Source organism: Tetrao urogallus (genome assembly GCF_951394365.1).
Source record: "Tetrao urogallus genome assembly, chromosome: 2".
NCBI lineage: Eukaryota > Metazoa > Chordata > Aves > Galliformes > Phasianidae > Tetrao > Tetrao urogallus.
In genome coordinates, this window is record NC_136814.1 from 66,545,307 (window position 1) to 66,564,862 (window position 19,556).

Below are 19,556 nucleotides of genomic sequence, written 5' to 3' on the forward strand. Positions count from 1 at the left end.
CCACTGCATCACAATTTAGTTACCGACTCTGTAATAATTAAATAAACCCACCGATGACTTAAATGGATGGCTTAAGTGGTTGCTTAGCTAAACAAATACTCCTTATTTAAACTCTACCCAGCAGATTGTATTACTTTCAAGTTGTTCTTCAAAAATAACTGCTATGCAATGAGATTATTTTAACTTGTAGTAGGTTTGTGGTAATGCTGCTTGATCTTATTATGAGATAAACAAGAGTGGTATTAAGAAATTGAAGTTCCTAATGTCATTTCTTCTTTTTTTTTCCTAGGTTTTGCTTGTATACGGGCTAGCATTTATGGTTATTCTTCCAGTTGTTGTGGTAAGCGTTATTATCTGATTAATATTCTACCTTCTTTAAACGAGCTGTGAACAAAGCTTGCTCGGACATTAGTGGACTTGCTCATTCTTTCTTTTCATGGTGAGAGAGAGCTTCAGTTTTTTAAAGTGAGTGTTCTCTTATGGAAAAAGTACAGTTATTGTAGTGTTTATTTAAAAAAAAAAAATAATGCAGTGATTGAAGGGGACTGACTGTTAGGAAAACAGCAGATAATCGCAAGAGTTAGAGATTGGGTTAGGTAATTTGTCTTGTCCTTTCAGTCATGTGTCACAAGATAAGTAATAGCATTTGGTGAAATGAGAGTTTATTCAGTAGTGTTACAGTAGGGCCAAGACAAAGATGCTTTTGGCTGTTGGTATGGGAATGATTTCTACTTGAGGAACAAGTTGTCTTCTTGGTTTCTCCTGACTGCCTTTATTTTCATAGTTTTAATTGTTGTTTATCTTCCATACGCTCTGAAATGTCTGCTCTTAACATTTCTTTGTGCGAGGAATCAGTTCCAAGATGAGTAATATTTCAGGGCTCTGGTATTGCTTCTGACCATTGTCCCTTATCCTCAGAAAATGACTCTCAGACTCGGAATTCCTAAACCTTCCTTTCTCTTTGGGAAAAAGATTTTCATTTGAGAAATTCTGCTGGTCTATTGAGAACTGCTCGTGTCTTTGTGTACAGGACATCAGCTTGGCATTTTCCCTTGTCTTAGGGAGTGTTTCTGCATCACTGATGATCTAGTGTAATAAATTTCAGATACACAGTTTTCAATGAGGAGTTGAGTAAGGAGTCTAAAATGCAGCGTAAGATGTCTACCTACACATCTTTCTTTTCTTTTTGGGTTTCAGTTGGTGTGAGTTGATGCTTTTTTTGTACGTGTGTACTTTTAATGATTTATACCAGCTTTATCATAGCTCAAGTGAAAGTAAACTTCCGTTCTGTTGTTGTGGAAAAAAATGTCCTGAGCAGGATCAAAACAATCTGCCTCTTCTTGTCTCTGTACCAGATGTAGACTTCTGCATTCAAACTTGTCATTGTAAATTTCTTTTATAGTCGGTGAAGAGGAACAGACATTTTTATGGAGCAAGCTATTTTATCATTTAATTCTAAAGTAGACATATAAAATGATTCATGCCTTTAATAGGGCTGTTTCTCTTTTATGAATCAATAAAGAAGCCGAAGTTAACTACAGTGTAGTCATTTCATATCCGCGATAGGCATCTTAAATAAAGTAAGGCTAGTTCACCCTTTGAATCCACGTGTATAAAGGGAAAATACTGATATACAGTTCTTTATAGACTTCTGTTGACTAAAATAACAGAAAATAAAAGCAAATAAAATAAATATAAATAAATAAAAATAAAAAGCAGACCAAAATAACGTTCTGCTTTCATATGTGAGATGAGATAATAAGCTACTTCTGCAAAAGCAGTTAGGACTTTTAGGGCAGTCTCATTCATGCAGACTTTGTTAATGTTTCGCTTACTGTACCTGTACTTAATTTGACAAAAAACTTGGAGATCCTTGGGATTATAATATAAATTATTCTGTAGAAAAACTTTTCAGAAGTTCTGTATTCTTCTGTGTACAGAAAAACTTTTCAGAAGTTCTGTATTCTTCTGTGTGAAGGTTTATCTATTCATGGAAGAATCAAAGTTAATTTATCCAAAACCAGCAAATGAACACACTTTTTATGAGGAGAATGTGTTCCAAATAATTAAGTAAATTGCAGAGTCCTCACTGTGCTATGGGAGTTAATGCCATTGCCTATTAAATTAATAGTAGTAACCATTGATTACTACTTCATTGCTTGCTACTTTTCACTCATGATAAACTTTACACCAGATGGAGATTTATCTTGGATGTTTTTCTCAGGTTAGTGAGCTTTGTTTACAGAGAGAATTTTAATGAACACATTGCATCTTATACTTTTCCATGCCACTTTTCTTAAAATTATGGACACTGTTCAGTGAGTTCTGTAATTTGAAGTCACTGGTGTTACTGCTTATAAGGAAATTACTGGAGTGTTTCTAAAGGTTTGGGAAAAAGCTCTGGTCGTCTTAAAAGGGGGTATGGCTTAGGCTGGTGCTTGGTTACCTCCAAATTCCTCTAGCAGAAGGTGGGCCTCCCTGTGCCATTAAGGTGGAATTTAAACCACTCTAAATTCTTCTGAAAAGCACATTTTAATTGGGTGACTTCAAGAGAATTTGCAGAAAAATAATTCAGAATGAAAGTTCCCTTTTTGGTCTTGGTTTATGCTGTAATCAGCCTAAACTGAATTTGATTTGAATGCTGTTGCACGATACTACTTTCTTTGTAACTGGTAATTTCAGTGTATTCACTAAAATAACACCATAAATAAACAAAACTGCATATATATGTGTGTACGTGCATGTGCTAGGGGGAATCTTTAGGCTAAGAATTGTCCAAAAATTTTTAGCATCAGAATCTCTCAGATGAATACATTGATGCACATTTAAAGTTCATTTTGGAGAGGATTTTTTTTCTTTCTTCTTTCTGAATTTCATTTGACCTTAATGTAAAAAAAAAATTGTTTAGGCTTGGTCTCTTTTTTTTTTTTTTTTTTTTTTTTTTTTTTTTTTTTTTGTGTGTGTGTGTGTGTGTGTGTGTGTGTGTGTGTGTGAGGTATAGGCTACCTATGAACAAGTATGAGATGATCTTGTGTAACTATTTTGATACTCCATTGTGGCTGACGCTGTGTTGTTCATACAAAATGTTTCAGGGTTCCTGGTGGTACCGATCGATACGATATAGCGGAGATCAGATTCTCATTCGGACAACTCAAATATATACGTACTTTGTCTATAAAACACGGAACATGGACATGAAGCGTAAGTAAAAGGCGTCTTCACATCCTGATGTGTTCATCTGGAAATGTCAGTTGGTGTTAAAATCCTTTTGCTTTGTAAGCTTTGTTACATTAAAGCATTGTTTCTGGTTCTTTCAGAGTGTTTCTTCAAACTTCATTTTTTTTGCAGGTGAAGAAAATTTTCTAGAGAGATGACTTAAATCACATAGTGAATTTGCTTTGCTTTTGCTTGGTTATGAACTTCACGCTGGTGAGGTATCAGTGCCAAAACTCAAGATTAAAGTTGAACTAATCAAACTGGGCTAGGGAAACAGTGAGACACATCTGCATGAGTTGGTTTGTTTTAGTTATTTTTTAAGACAAATGAGTTTATAAGACTTGTTTTCTATCTGTGAAGCTCAAATAGTAGAGAAATATTTAGATTTGTCTAAAGCTTTTTGTTACACTCTGCTCAGGAAGTAAATAATAATTGGAACAAAAATGGCAGCTAATGCTCAGAGAACTTATTTACTTGTTAGTAGGTGGAACTCACTGAGCACTGCAACTGTCAAAGTAACTGACTTGCTCAGAGAAGAACTTGGCCAAATTTGAGAATGAAGCTTGAATAACTGTAGCTGAAAAAGTTATAGGAACCTGAGCAAATGACAAGTTGGATTTTCTCTTGTTTGCTATGGCAGAGGTGTCTGATACAATTATGAGCAGAAAGCTGTCTAGAATATCCAATTTGGCTGATTTTTAATCTTAACTAGATAATGAAGGATATTTTGGGGTACTATGGATTTTCCTAATCGTATTTTCCACGAGAAAAGGACCAATGCATTATCTTCATGGGATTTGTTTGCAGGGGTTTTTATTGAACTGCTCTTCTAATCATTAAAGGGAAAAAGAATGGTGAATTCTCAATGTCACTTGAACAGAAAATGGAGTTAAAATTTTTCCTGTTATTTTGCCCCTGGTATACACATTGTGGTGCAGCCTCAAACACATATATTGCTGAGGCAAGCGATTCTGGGAGCATGCAGTAATGATTAAACTGCAGTGCAGTGATGTCTGCCAGTCCTAATGAAACCTAGCTATGGTTCTGTGAAGACATTTATTGTTTGATGCCATGCAAAATGGAGTCTTAAGTTATCTCAGATACTTTGTGCCAGGCATTTGCTCATGCCAGCTTTGCTCTGTAACAGTATAAACTGATCCAATAAATAGAGAACATGAATATTCATAGTTTTTGGGGAAAGAGTAGAATTAACCTTTGTGGCTGAGATTTCTGAACAAATCACTCAGTAGCACAAGACATTACTGATATTTTTTTTCTGTATACCTCCCATCATCTTTGCAGGGCTTATCATGGTTTTAGCAGGAGCATCAGAGTTTGATCCTCAGTACAACAAAGACGCTACGAGCAGACCAGCAGACAACGTTCAGATACCACAGGTTAGTTACACTGAGAGGGGTTTTATTACTAACTTACCCCTTCGAGGGAAGAGGGAAATGGCACACTTGTTCGACCGTTTGGTGGAATTCAAGTTCTCAAGGCATTAACTGTTAAGATTGCATCTGTACTTTTTCAGAAGTACGATTAGAAGTTAGACTTGATTTAGAATTAGAAAAAAAAAATAACATTAACTGATTGTAAAGCTTAATACTGATAGAACTGATTTAGTATACAACCTATTGGATTGCTTTTTAGAGGAGCAGTGGACTAAATAATGAATTTAAGTATCAGTCCTCATACACGTTGTGTATCCGTATAAAGACATGATTGCTGCTTGATAGTTCCTTAGATAGTATTCAGAATTAAAACCAGTTAAATCAGCAGCACAGATCTGGTTAAATATGTTAATGTTGAAATAAAATTATGATCTTGTTTGAAGTAATAATATCTTGAAATATTATGAAGGTTCGTCCATGAATATCAATTCCCTTCTGGTTGCCTTTTTTCATTTCCGTTCTGTCTTCCTAGCAAAGATACTGTAATAAGTACTGTGACAAATAATGATTGCTAGCAAAGATTAGGAAATATTTTTTATCAGAGACTGGCGCTTTGGTTTAAAGCACAGTACACAAAATGCTCCACTTAAAAATAGTTTGGGTCTGCAGAATGAGAGAGAGTAGTTGTGCTGATTTAAACTTTGCATGCACACAGTGAGGTTTTCAAGTCATAAACATGTTTTCATACTCTAAACACAAATAAAATAGACTAAGATATCTCCTTACTTAACTGTCCTCATCTCTTACAAATTCTTCATCTTCTCTTGTAGACTTTGAGAAGGAGCTGGAATTATGGTTAGGTGCTTTTCTTTCTTTTTTTTTTTTTTAATTCAGCCGGCATTTTGCTTGTGAGCATGTGGCTGGGGAAGATCATCTTGATCATCAAATCTTCTCCTGTGCTGTTGCAAACACTGTGGCATTGTGCAAGCCCTTTACATTTGGTCATTTTTCACTTAAAAGACAGTCAAGCCTCCTGCTCCAGAACTTGCTGTTCTAGTGGTTAGCGATCTTGTTTGTGACAAATTTATATCTGTAGTTTTTGTCATCATTATTCTTGAATTAAAGTTATTCTTGCTGTGCATATCCTTAATGCATTTATAGTCAGAAACAATAAGCTGTTTGTTTTCTTTTTGCCTTCATTTTGTTGAACTAGGACAGCTGCTGTCTTTCAACACACTTTCCTAGAGGGCTCTTCGTTTCCTTCATCCTGTTATGTGCTGAATGGGGTACTGTTCACTGATATATTTTTAAGTTTGATATTACTTTTCACTTTGGCTGACCTGAACTTCCCACAGTATTCCACGTTAAGTCTCAGCAGTGCCTTAGTTGCATTCCTTGCATTTCCGTGGGGAATAACTTTAAGCGTACTGTTCTCCACAACTGTTTCACTTGGGTGCATTAATGTATTCTTCAAGCCTTAATTCTTGTTACTATGCAGTTGTCAACCTTACGTTTTATGCTCCTGAATTTTGTTTGATTTCTAAAGCTCCAGTCATCAGTGTCATCTGTGTTCTTTATTTCTTAATATATGCCAATACAAGTCTCTGAAGTATCAATGCAGAAAGATATTGCTAATCATTTTTGATAGTACATTCTGCTTTTCAGGCCATTGTCATTGTTCCCATTTTTATTTCACCTTTTTTTCATAAACCTAATATTGACACTTTTTGTAAAACATTTCTTATCTAAGTTTTACTCTCTTGGACTGGTGTGTTACACCAGAATGTGATTATAAGGAACTTCTTGTTTAAAGATTTTTTTAACAAGTGTAGGGAAAGTCTAGTTAAAAGTCAGTGTTGATATCTTAACTTCCCTTTGTGGACAGAGATTTTGGAACCTCAATTTCTCCTCAGGTGACTTGACCTAAAAAGTGAAGCTTCTGGGTTGTCTTGATTCTTATAACTATGAACTTCAGTTACTCAGCTTTGCAGCCTCTCTCTCCAGGGTCTTCAGCAAACTCAGGTGAGAGACCTGTTTGAACTGTGCATCTTGGTCCAGTCAGGATCAAGTTAGGTCATCCTGAGTAAAGAACACTGTGCCTTTTCCAAGTATGGGCGATTTGTAATTAAGTTAAAGTACTTGATCTTCAGCCTTCAGAGAATTTAGGCTTATAAACCTCCTTCTTTCTGTGATATTTGAGAGTATTTCTGAGGAAGCTGGCTGGATCTCAGGTGAGTGAAGAGTCTCAAGGTGATGCTGTTACTGGTGCATACTCAGTGTAGTGTAAACAACCAGCGATATGGCTGAATCTAGTAACTCTTGGCAATAATATCAGATTCTGAAAATGCTGAGCAAGCAATATAAATTTACTCAGTGCTCACTGAAGGCAAGTTTTTTGCATGCCAATCTCTTCTCCTCCTCCCTCCACAATTGAAACAAGACAGTGAAAAATAACTTCTGACGTTTTGGAGCTGTATTATAAAAAACAAACAAACAAACAAATGGCCAATGTTCATCTATAGAGATCATTTCAGGGAAAAATTACTTGAAAGCTCGCATGTGTGAATGTGACATATTTCTCCTTGAAAAATGATCTCCTCACGTTTGGTTTTCTTTGGCACTGAAATAGCCATTTGTTTAATTATTATTATTATTTTTTTTTAGCTAATCAGAGAAATTGGTGGCATAAATTTAAAGAAGAATGAACCTCCACTGACCTGCCCTTACAGCCTGAAAGCCAGAGTTCTATTGTTGACTCATCTTGCCAGGATGAAAGTTCCTGACACCCTTGAAGAAGGTAATGATGTCGCTGTCTAATCAGACACTGTTGGAACAACAAATTGCTTGCTACAATGCTCATAAATGTAGTTTTTTTATCCATTAAAAAGTTGCATGGATTTCTGCTAAATAATTTATACACAGAACACTTTGTTTTTCAACTTGAATTATCGTTTAAAACATTTACTTAGCATTTTATCATTCTCTTGATAGCCCAGTAGTACTAGTATCATCATCACTAATGCTTCTTGGCTGCAAAAGTGACTTTGTTAAGAATGTTTTTTTTTTTTTCTTTGTAATAGACAAAAAGAGATTTGACATATAAAGTATCTTTCTTTCTCAGAGTAAAGAGATTAAGGACAAGCTCCCATTATATAAAGCATGGGAGATGAAATTGAAACTTTAAAATATCAATTACATATGAGTTTCAGTTTTCCATTTTACAGTTCTTCATGCTTATGAACATTCAGATAAATTAATGTAGAAATGTTTCATTTTCCTTTAAGCCATGACAGTAGTGGTTTCTAAAGCTGACCAGTAAACTTGAGATATTCTATATTTTAATTCAAAATTAAAACAAACAATAAAGATTTTTTGGTTCATTTTCTCTTTTGAAAACAAAAAAGAGGTCAATTTAAATTTCCACTAAAAATCTCTCCCCTTCCTTGCTACTGAGATACCGATTCTTAAAGCCTCATCGTTCTTTATTTATAACCAGATAGTACTTTACAAGTCATGTTGTTTTTTTCCCCAATTTGATGCTTCACTTTAAAATCCCACTTTTAAAAACAAGAGATTACCTAAAGGGTAAATTGTCTGTGACATTACATTGCTTTTTTTGTTTTATCTAATAAGTACTTTGTGTGGAAGCTGTGTGTCTTGTCTATAAAATTTTTGTTCCTTCTTAGTTGTTCTTTCCTGTTTTGCTAAGGAATATTATAGATACTTCAGTGGGAATGAAGTGGTATTTTTTCAGAAATACAAGAATGAATACAAATGAAGACTGCACAATTAAATGCCCATTTCATGTAAACTACTCACTTTTTTCATAATAGAAGTGCAACGTAATTGCAGCAAGTGTTGTTTTGCAGATCAGCAGTTTATCCTGAAGAAGAGTCCTGCGCTACTTCAAGAAATGATTAATGTGATTTGCCAGCTAATAATAATGGCTCGAAGCCGTGAAGGTAGGGAAAGAAACTGTATAATTAAAAACAGTAAATATCATTCTTCATTGCAGAACTTCAAAAAGAGTCTGTGGTTTTTGTGGAAAACTTAATCTGTGATATTTAGAAATGCCTAAATGCATTTTTTTTCCCTGCTGTAGTGAAAGAGTTTTCTACTTTGAAGGCTGAAATGCTTCTGTTTCTTCCAAGTCCTGCTCTGAAATCTTGGGTATCTGAGTTATGCTTTTAGTTTTTACAATTTTTGCAAAAGCTTCTCCTTGAATGCTTCAAAAAGCCCTTCTCTTGAAGATGAGGTCTGTTTTTTTAGTATCAGAGCGCTTAGTATAAGATATATTGTATTCATCCATCTTTAACTTGCATTCTTTTATAGTTCTTTCTCTCCTGTAATGTACATAACTTGTTTTTTGACTTGTTTATTGCTGTCATTTCTTTGTTTTTGTGTTGCTCCAATTTCTCTGTTTCTCTTACTTAAGTTGTTTTGCCTGCTACGTAGACTCTTTTTTTCCTGAATTTTTAATGGCAGATTCTTTGCTAAAATTGTTAAAAAAATGTAATCAAAATATATTACATAAGCTTTTCTGTTTTTACTATACAAAGGGAATTATGCTGAAAAGTTTTGTTTGCGGAGTAAGGACTTACGTCTTTTTCCTTTATCACAACAAATGTAAGCAGGGCATTTTTAATGCTTAATCCGTGACTATTTTGTTGTTTGTCAAGCAGTACTAATTAGCTGGTCTTTACTGGGCCAAAACACATTTAACAAATGTTAACAGCCTCCTAACAAGAAGGGTTTGAGGAAAGATCTTCCCTGACACTGTTGCAAGCACTGCTGGAAATGGTGTTCTGTAATCCAGTAAAGTGAGAGAGGATGTGAACAGTAAAATGCTGTTTTACTACCCTAAAAAAAAGGAAGTGTTGAATAAGTGTATTTCTATTTCTTTTTTTAATCTCTGCTTTTACCATTCTTTGAGACTGCTGGAGACCAAACTTGAAACCTAGAAATACAGTAGCTGTATTTTTCATTGTGTAACTTACTGTAGCGTTTTATTTACTGGTGATTATTAGATCATAGGTAGTGGATATGTTTTTGTGAAGCTTCTTTGGACAAGCACCATAACAGTGCTGCAGAAGTGCCTCCAGTATGGGTTTAACATTGGGAAACCAACTGCATGGACTTCAACAAGAGCAAGGAGGCGAGGCAACTCTGGATATGTGTACAGAATAGGGGATGAGAGACTGCAGAGGAGTCCTGTGGAAAGGGATCTGGGGGTTGTGGTTGGTGGCAAGTAGAACATGAGGCGGCAGGGTGCCCTGGCAGCCGAAAGGGCCCTGTACCCTGGGGGCACCAGCCCAGCACTGCCACTGAGTGAGGGGAGGGCTTGTGCTGCTCTGCTCTGTGCTGTGCGGCCTCATCTCCAGTGCTGGGTGCAGGTTTGGGCACCATGATATAAAAAGGACATAAAGCTGTTGGAGAGTGTCTGAAGGAGGGCTACAAAGATGGTGAAGGGTCTGCAGGGTAAGACTCCCATGTGTGGGGAGCAGCTGAAGACCCAGAGTTTGCTCAGCCCAGAGCAGAAGAGCTGAAGGGAGCCCTTATGGCAAACTGAATCTATGTAGTTGAAGTATAAAAAGCGCTTGTATGGAAACATCTTTTTTCCTTCCTTATCTCTTGTATATGTCAAATGCAAGTATTTATTTTTACAGAAAAAATCATCCGTCAAACTTCTAGAAATGTCTTTTAAGATGACCTACGTATATTTGTCAAGTAGCTTTTTCTTTTTCCACTTGTGCAAAATAATACAACCAAAAACTGATTTCTTTTATTGTAGTCGAACTGAAAGTCTTTGAAAAAATGAAGAATGTTTATATCTCTTGTAAAAGCTGAGATAGGATATCACCATACATTGACACACTCTACAATTTGACCTCCAAGTAGCCATATTCTTCTTCTTCATTATGTATTTATATTATTCTTTATTATTCTTCTTCTATGTTTACATAAAGATTCTTTTTTTATTTGGTGAAGTAATGATAGTTTATAGATGTGTTTTATAAACTGCTCTGAAGATCCAGAAAATATACAGCTGTCATTGCATATGGTAGAAATTGCTTCCATAGATAATAGGAAAACAAAGTAGAGTATATCACTGGTACAGTTGAGCTTAGTATTTCTTTAGCAGTTTTTCTCAAAAATATTTCCACAGCTTTAAAGTGCCAATATTTAGAAATTGAATCTACCAAATCTTTCATGAAAATATTCTAACTGCAGGCTATTAAACTCGGTGTCTTTTGGGTAGCATGGTATCAAGTAGTTGTTCTGGCCAATGATAATGAATTTTAGGACTTAAAAGTGAACCACTTAAGAACATTAGGTTTTGATCCACTGCAAAATCTCATGTTTGCTAATTTGTTGCTCAGTATATTAAAACTGTTGGCTCTATTTCTAGTGACAGTAGATGCAGAGAGGGTTTTACTCCCTGCTGATTTTCTCATTGGGAACCAACTGGAAATTGAAAAGTTGTTTTCTTAAGATATGAGTGATATGAGTGATATCCAGGTTACATATTGTAATATTTAAAAGCCTTTTTTTTCTTTTTTTTTTTTCTTTTTTTTGTTTAACTCTGTATTCATTATCTTCATGTAATTTTAATTATCATAAAATGCAGAAGTTCCTGATTTCAGTTCTAATTTTCTAGTCAGTGACACTGTACTTCAAATTAATTATCATGTGCTATAATTAGCAATAACTGTCCGGAGGTCCTTGCCTTTGAAAATACAAAGGTGAAGGCATGAGTTAATATTATCTCTGAAGAAATATTTTGTGGATAAATCATAATTTGTGAAAGCATAATTGATAGTTGGATGAGAAGTTCATTGTGTACTACATTTGTTTGTCTTGAAAGTATCAAGTGATATTATCAGTAGTAAAATCTATGCATTTGGAAGCATCTGTAAACGTTTATGTATATTTCTTTGTAATCATCTTTTGAAGAAAAACACCTTCATAATGAATCTTCAGAATCTTGATACTTGGTTCTGTATAGCATTTGACTATTGGTCCCGTGTCAGCTGTTCTTAAAGGAGGTGCAAGCAACTCTGCTGCAAAGGATGACTTACAAGTACCCACAAAAGTCAGGGATGCTACTTTTTTGTCAAACCTACTAGAAATAATCTATCATGAAAGAATGAATATAGGTCTTAGTTTTTAACAGATCTATTGTTCTTTGCAAATAAATTTGAGATTCTTCTTAGTTGTTCAGATTTGTTATTTGCAAGTAACAGTTTTGATTTGCTTTCATAAGAGCAGAATGGATATTATTTTCATTCCAATCCAGTCAGTTTTATTTACTGCTATGACTTATTTATCTTTGTGGAAAATGTGGCAGTTGTGAGCCACCTTCTGATAAATAGTACATTCTTGCTGAATTTCTGTACAGGCTGTGAGACGTTTTTTACATTCTTCTGCCTGAAAAATGCACTTTGCTCTGTGGTATCCCTTGCTTATATTATTTTGTATTGATAACTGATAGCTCATAGTGGCCAAAGCTATCTTGTTGGCTTCGTTGAGATCATCATTTAGGTAGAAAGTTGCCCTGTCAAGTGAGGAGTGAGGTGTTTATTATCAAAAATATGGTGTGCTCTGGTAACTGTCCGTAGAGAGATTAAGCATCATCTCAGCTGTCTGCACAATTTCATAATTCAGATTGGGAGCTGAAAGTGGAAGTTGTGGTTTGACACGTTCTCTCACGAGCAGCTATTATTTGCATTTAAACTAGTGATTGATTTCTTTCCTGTCATATGTTTTGAATCACTTTGTGCTTCATAGATTTAAGGTCATCTTATTTTGGTGCTTTGATAAGCAGAGGCTGTCAAAATGTGCAGTAATTACAATCATATTATAGTGAGAGCAGTTGAGTGTTGTTAAAAGCTAGACTGTCTTCTTGTTGACTTTAAAGGTGATACACATTCCTGTATTAGTTTCAGGGAACTAAAATAATATTTTCCAACTTTGAAGTATTTTCTAGTGTGACGTAGATGGTGAGTTTAATACTTAAAGAAAAATGAATTTCAGCTTTGTGGACTTAAAGTAGGTAAATTTCCTGTGAAAGCCAGCTTGACAGAGAATATTTTGGACTCTTTTATTAACTTAGTTTGCAGTATGATTTTCCAGCAGACAACAGCAAACAAAAAAAAGCAGGGAATGTTGTAGATAGGTAAGATGAAAGGTACGTTTTGTGCTGTTTAGTTGGGATGTCAGTCTATCCAGTACTATTTTTCAGAAGGTACAAATTCTATCTTTGCTCGTTAGAATTTCTATCCATATAGTTCCCTTCATAATCCTCTGGTGTTATTTTTCTGTCTGCTTTGCATATTAATAAACAGCATGAAAGATTATACCTTGTGTTTAAAATAAAAAGTCCTGTTGTGTAATTTGGTCTGACAGCTGATTACAGCTTGGTGTGATTCATGAGGAAACAGGCCATGTGAGGGGAAAAGGGTGGCAGCAGAAGAGGTGATGATGCAGTGATCTCTCACATGCATTTAACAATCCGTAATAGTTGCATATAGATGTAATTTATAAATGTGCAGCAGGGTGGTGGTAGAAGTGAAGGAGAAAACATGCTGAAGACATCAAGCTTGTTCTCTTCAATCAGATTTGTTATCTTTTCATATTTCCTCTGTAAAATGTTCTAAAATTAATGCAAAATTGTTTTATATTTAAAAAGTAATGAATTGTGGCCACTGGCATTTAAATAGAACACTTAGCAGTTTTTGCTTTGGCTTTTTGTTGGGGGGGAGGGTGGGGGTGGTGATGGGAATGCAGGCTATGGCCTATCTGCCCTCCGATCCAGGTGCAAGTAAAAATGCATTTATCCATACTTAAAATTGCTCTGATGCTGTGTTGTTTGATCATGCAGCCCTAGCAGAGTATATCTATTCCATCTGGCTATCCATCTATTTATTGAAAGATGCCTGTGTTCCTGTTTTAACATCTCAAACAAAGCTGTAACAGCCAAATCCACCTATACCGCATATTCATATTTGTATAGACATGTATGTGTGTATGTAAGCGCACAAATATTTGTATTTATACTTATATACTGAATATAGCTGTAACTGCCAAGGTAATTAAATGTTGATGTCTTCTGGGAAAAGATCAGAAAAATGCATACAGTGGTTTATAGGGAAACTGACAGGCATCTTGAGTTATAGCTACTTTCTGTAATACTTAAAATTGTCCTCAGTTCTTTCATATGCTACATGAAAATTCAGGAAAAACAAAAACAAAAACAACCTAAGTAGATAACTTATTTTTGTAACTTATTTTTCTTTTTTATCTAACTTATTTTTCTCTTCAACTGCAAAGTATGTACAGAGCAACCCGAACATTGCCAATTCCAGGCTAGTGGAGGTTACAGGTTCCTGGAGCATTCTGAATTCTGACTTTCCTGAACAGGGTTTTGAGAAATCTAATATGTGAATGGACAGTTATCTAAGTATCTCAGTATGTGAAAGTCTGTCTGATGCGGTCTTTTATTTCATTGCAGACAGGATGAATACTACATGGCTTTTTTAATACTTTTATTTTTACTTTTGCTGTTTTCTGCTTAAGAATTTCTTGTTATGTACCTTCTCTTTGTACTTTAAAATACTAAAGGAGTTGCTATTTCTATAAGAAAAATCTTACAGATGTTCACTCAGACACCTCTTTAACCTTTAGATTTGCTTATAACAGAATTACAGAATTGCAGAATGGCCAGGGTTGAAGGGACCTCAAGGATGATGAATCTCCAACCCCCCTGCCACATGCAGGGCCACCAACCTCCCCATTTAATACTAGACCAGGCTGCCCAGGGCCCCATCCAACCTGGCCTTGAACACCTCCAGGGATGGGGCATCCACAGCCTCACTGGGCAGCCTGTTCCAGCACCTCACCACTCTCTCTGTAAAGAACTTCCCCCTGACATCCAGCCTAAATCTCCCCTCCCTCAACTTCAAACCATTTCCCCTTGTCCTGCAGTTATCTACCCTTTCAAAGAGTTGATTCCCCTCCTGTTTGTAGGCTGCCTTTTTAGGTATTGGAAGGCTGCAATGAGGTCACCCTACATCCTTCTTTTCTTCAGGCTGAACAAGCCCAGCTCCCTCAGCCTGTCTTCATAGGAGAGGTGCTCCAGTCCCCTGATCATCTTTGTGGCTCTCTTCTGGACTCTCTCCAACAGCTCTCTGTCTTTCTTGTGCTGGGGGCTCCAGACCTGGACACAGTACTCCAGATGGGGCCTCACAAGAGCAGAGTACAGAGGGACAGTCACCTCCCTGTCCCTGCTGGCTACCCGTCTTCTGATGGAGCCCAGGATACCATTTGCTTTTCAAGCTGCAAGAGCACACTGCTGGCTCATGTTAAACTTTTCATTCATCAGGATCCCCAGGTTCACCCAGGCCCACCTTTCTAGCCTGTTGAGGTCCCTCTGAATGGCATCCCTTCCTTCCACCATGTCAACTGTACCACTCAGCTTAGTGTCATCAACAAACTTGCTGAGGGTGCATAACAGTTACTTTGCTTTTGATATTTTACATCTGTTATTGTCTTTTAGCATAATGTGCTTTGCTTAGTTTCAGTTATATATACTTCTTTTTTTTCTTGGATGTGCTAGGCTCCAATTTCTATGTTCATGTCTCAAGATGATCTTAGAACCTTTTTAAGTCTCGGAAATAATGTGTTGCAAAAGATTAATGATAGACTATATTTAAATGATACAAAGTACTGCTGAATATGTGTTAAATATGTATACGTATAAGATATGAATGTAAACCAAGTTTTTCTTGCTGCATTTTTTTCTGCAAATTTCAAGGGGTAGAACTTTTGTCTGTAGTTGGTAGCTGAGATACATTGTGCTGTTGTTCCTTGAGACTATTGGATGGAACTCTTTCAATTTCTTAGTGTTTGGCTGTGACAGCGTAGAGGGAAGGAAGTGTTTGCTGAACTATGTGACAATAATGACAGTAGGAAGGCTGCCTGATTAATTATGCTGGGCATTTAAAAATAAGTCTGTCTTCTTATCGAAGAAATTATTATTATTATTAATGAAATCAAAATGGTCTGCAGTCAATAACTCAAGTACACATTGTGAATGTGTTAAGAGGGGGGAAAAATGATGTATTATTTTCCTTTCTCCCCAAGAAAGGGAGTTCCGTGCTCCATCTTTGGGATCTTTAGAAAATTGCATGAAGCTTTCCCAGATGACTGTCCAAGGACTTCAGCAGTTCAAATCTCCCCTTTTGCAACTGCCTCACATTGAAGAGGACAATCTGAGGCGTGTCTCTAATCATAAAAAGGTATAAGACTACAAATGACGCTTGTTAATGTATTGAATGATGCTTATTAATGTATTCTTCTTCAGCCTACTTGTCTATAAGAAAGTGAGGTCATAAATTAACTAAGGAAAAAGAAAATACTTACATTTATTTATATCTAGGTGTGTATGTATCTGTGTGTGTGTTCTCAGGAATTCAGCACAACACCTCTTAGATCTGTGTGTTTATTGTTCTTTTGAAGTCCATCTCTGTTAGGAGGTGGGAATTAAGATTGGAGATCTAGGTGTAAAAGAGGTATGCTGACCTCAAAAACAAAAGAAACATGATACCAATATATTAGGATTTTTTTTTTTACAGGATTCCCATGCAATTCATTTTTGGAAACATTATGGTTCCCTGGATATAGGCGTGATCAGTCTCCCTAGAAGCACGAACTTGTTTTTAATAAAATGCGTACTTCTGTAGTGGTCTGAAGTAACCAAATTTTCAGACAAATTTCTGTTTATTTTGTCTTCACCACTCTGCTCTGCAGATCTTTAAAAAAAAAAATAATAAATAAATAAAAAAATTTAATTTATCTGCAATTAATGTACAAAGCTAAGTAATTCGTACTTAGTTGTTCCTACAAATGTAAACCACAAAGTACTGAAATATTCTAGCTAAATAAAGAACTCAATTAGTGAGGTTTCTTGGCTCAGCTTTCTGAAAAAACTGGCTGAAGCAATAGTTTTGTAATAAATTTATTCCATTTTGTAAAGGATGGTGTACTATAGAACATGCCAGTATTTAAAGCAGTTGTTTTTATTAAGTTTGAATAGAAACTCTTTGCTTCATTGCTTCTCAAAACACACTTACTGGTTTTCTAAATAGTGATTTCATTAATAAGAACGTGTCAAATGTGTATGTATTAACAACATGGGGACATGAGTTACTTGATTCTCATCATGTCATTATGAGTTTTTTGTGGACTATGTTCTCTACTGCTATGTGATTTTTTTCTTTTTTTTTTTCTTCTCTAAATGCAGTATAAAATCAAAAGTATTCAAGATTTGGTGAGTTTGAAAGGTTCTGATCGTCGCAACTTACTGCATTTCCTGGAGGATAAGAAATATGATGAAGTTATGGCTGTCCTTGGTAGCTTTCCATATGTCACTATGGATATAAAACCACAGGGTGAGTAGCAGGTCTTTTCTGTATATGTCACCCTCCCGACATTTTGGTAGTCTATTGGCAGTAATCTTCTGGAGGCTTCTGAGACACAACTCGCAGTTATTTATGTGCCTTGAAAATGACATACTTTCATGAGTGACAGGCTCTTGTACATGAGATTTATAGTGTGACAAGATAAAATGCATTACAATATTTAACAGATTCCCAAGCCACCTATAGTTTCCTGCAGGAGCTTATCTGATGTTTCAGCTGTTCATTTAATATTTTACGAGCAATGTGGAATTCTGGTTGAAATAGCACTTTTATTAGCTATCTTTAAAAAACTGTGCTTATTCCGGAATTTATGTTCAGTTTATTCCAGTATGGAGAGTCAGTTAGGAGATCTTTCAATTAGAGATTTTGACTACATGAGTTTTTGTGATCACCTTTGCATGGCTTTTGTATATGGCAGAACTTTTCCATGCTATGCAAAATGTAGCTACATTTCGTATGCACTGTATCAGAGCACATAATGCTCTTACTAATGCTTAAAATTTCACAGTGAAATATTTATTTCTCATACTTTGACAAGCAAACCTTTTCTGTCTATAGTTTGTTACTCAGCGTGAAGAGGAGTGAACAATGCACATACTTTTCTGTTTAGTTCTGTATTAATATTTTATAAAATACATAGCTGTAAAACTAATAAAGATGCTTTCCTGGGGAGGGAGGTAAATAAAATTTCTACGCTGGGATATAATTATGTTCTTCCCTGAGACGTTCTCAAGCTCATAGACTGCAGAGATAAACTCCTCAGAGGCTTTCCTGTGGGTTTAGTGTTTGATATTTTAGTTAAAGTAATCACTGCTGTTCTTTTACTTTCCTTTGCCTCTATTTAAAAAAGAATTAAATGCATGATTGTGAACGTGGCATTGAAATTGAGTTGTTAATCATATGAAAGCCAGGAAAATCAAAGTTACAATTCCCGGAGCTAATATAACAAGGTCCTTTTGGTCGTATGTGGTATTTCATGTTTCTGAAATGTTCCACTTTAATATATATAATGCACAATATAATTGAATTACAGTTCCCACAACAATCTTAACTTTGATTTTTTTTTCCTAACTTCCATGCAATTAAAATCTCAAACTCAATGTTGCTGTTTTATAGTTTGCTGAGTGACTACCCCTCATCTTGATGGAGCATTTGATGTTATAAGATACTTACTAAAAATATTTTGAGATTGTATGCTTACGTTTAGACATAACAATGCCAAGATTTTTTTCAAACAGAAAATAATATGTAATAAGTTAATAGATTCCTTGCTTTTCTTTTTATGCTAGTTTTGGATGATGAAGACAGCAACAATATTACAGTAGGTTCTCTTGTCACTGTTCTGGTCACACTAACAAGGCAGACCATGGCAGTAAGTATTAAGATTACTTGTTTGATGTGGCTAACTGCAACTATGTGCTAATAAGCAAGCATTTTTTAATTGGGGAACTAGTATGTTGTTTTGCAAATGTCACTGTAAAATTACAATTTGAATCTGAGGACTTGTGCTCTTAACCCTTTCTTATATTTCTGTTTCTGAATAAGACAGCTGTCCTGGGATTAAAGTCCAGCCAGACTCATTGCAGCTGACTAGGAAACAGTAAAAGAATAGACAGATGATACTGCCCTGTGATTTTTAAACAACAGAAAAAAAACATTCAGAAACTCAGTTCTTGAGCTAGAATGAAGTGTTTGCTCTAATACTTATATGTTTGAAATTGATTTTCCTTTATGTGGATTCATAATGCTAGAAATCCATTGATTTCTTGGACACTTAGAAACTCAGTCCAGCAAAGTGTGGCATATATACAACAAAATAAAGGAGGTACACTTGTGCCATAAGAAGGAAGTAGCAAATAGCAATGTGATGTGATTGAAATAATACTGCATCCTAATAGTTAAACTTCTTACTTGTGCTTACTTACCTTAAAACCTAGTAATGATGTTCTTTGAACAAAGAACTTAGAAACAACTAATTTTTACTCAATGTAGCCTATAATATAAATTTTTACATCTGTAATATTCAGATAATTGTTTTAGTAAGTGGGAAGTCTGTGTTAAGTCACTAAGATAGGGCATACAAGCATGAGCATAACTGCTGGGGACTAGACTGCACACTGAAGCTTAACAGAAAGTAGTCTGTCTATCTACATTGTGTTCCTGTTGAATTTCAGAATGGAGCATTTAGATGTAACTAAAGATACTGTAAGTAGAAAGTTGACGTACTGTGTCACTCTACAGGAGGAAGCTAAACATTATAAACAAATTTAATTGTACTGAGAAATTCATTAAATGGTCTGACAGCGTATAGAATAGTGGTTAAAGATGCTTTCTGGAGTGAACTCCACTAGGCAACCTGTGGAGTTAAGATTAAATGGTGTAAAATGGGAGCTAGCCTATTATATAATGCTTTTTTCTTGAGTGGTATCTCATATCTGCCATCATTCTATAAGACACATCCTTAAAT

General features: G+C 35.5%; 1 protein-coding gene across 1 annotated transcript in view; it reads left to right on the forward strand.

Moving 5' to 3' along the window:
• The window catches only part of SEC63 (SEC63 homolog, protein translocation regulator), a gene marked incomplete at both ends in the record, with an annotated part of 55,338 nt that overhangs the window by 25,763 nt on the left and 10,019 nt on the right, over positions 1-19,556 (forward strand). The window contains 8 exons of the mRNA XM_079532828.1: positions 290-340; positions 3,093-3,201; positions 4,519-4,613; positions 7,275-7,407; positions 8,480-8,572; positions 15,753-15,907; positions 16,912-17,059; positions 18,379-18,461. Of these exons, the coding sequence (XP_079388954.1) occupies positions 290-340; positions 3,093-3,201; positions 4,519-4,613; positions 7,275-7,407; positions 8,480-8,572; positions 15,753-15,907; positions 16,912-17,059; positions 18,379-18,461 (867 nt within the window). The remainder of the gene's footprint in view (positions 1-289; positions 341-3,092; positions 3,202-4,518; positions 4,614-7,274; positions 7,408-8,479; positions 8,573-15,752; positions 15,908-16,911; positions 17,060-18,378; positions 18,462-19,556) is intronic.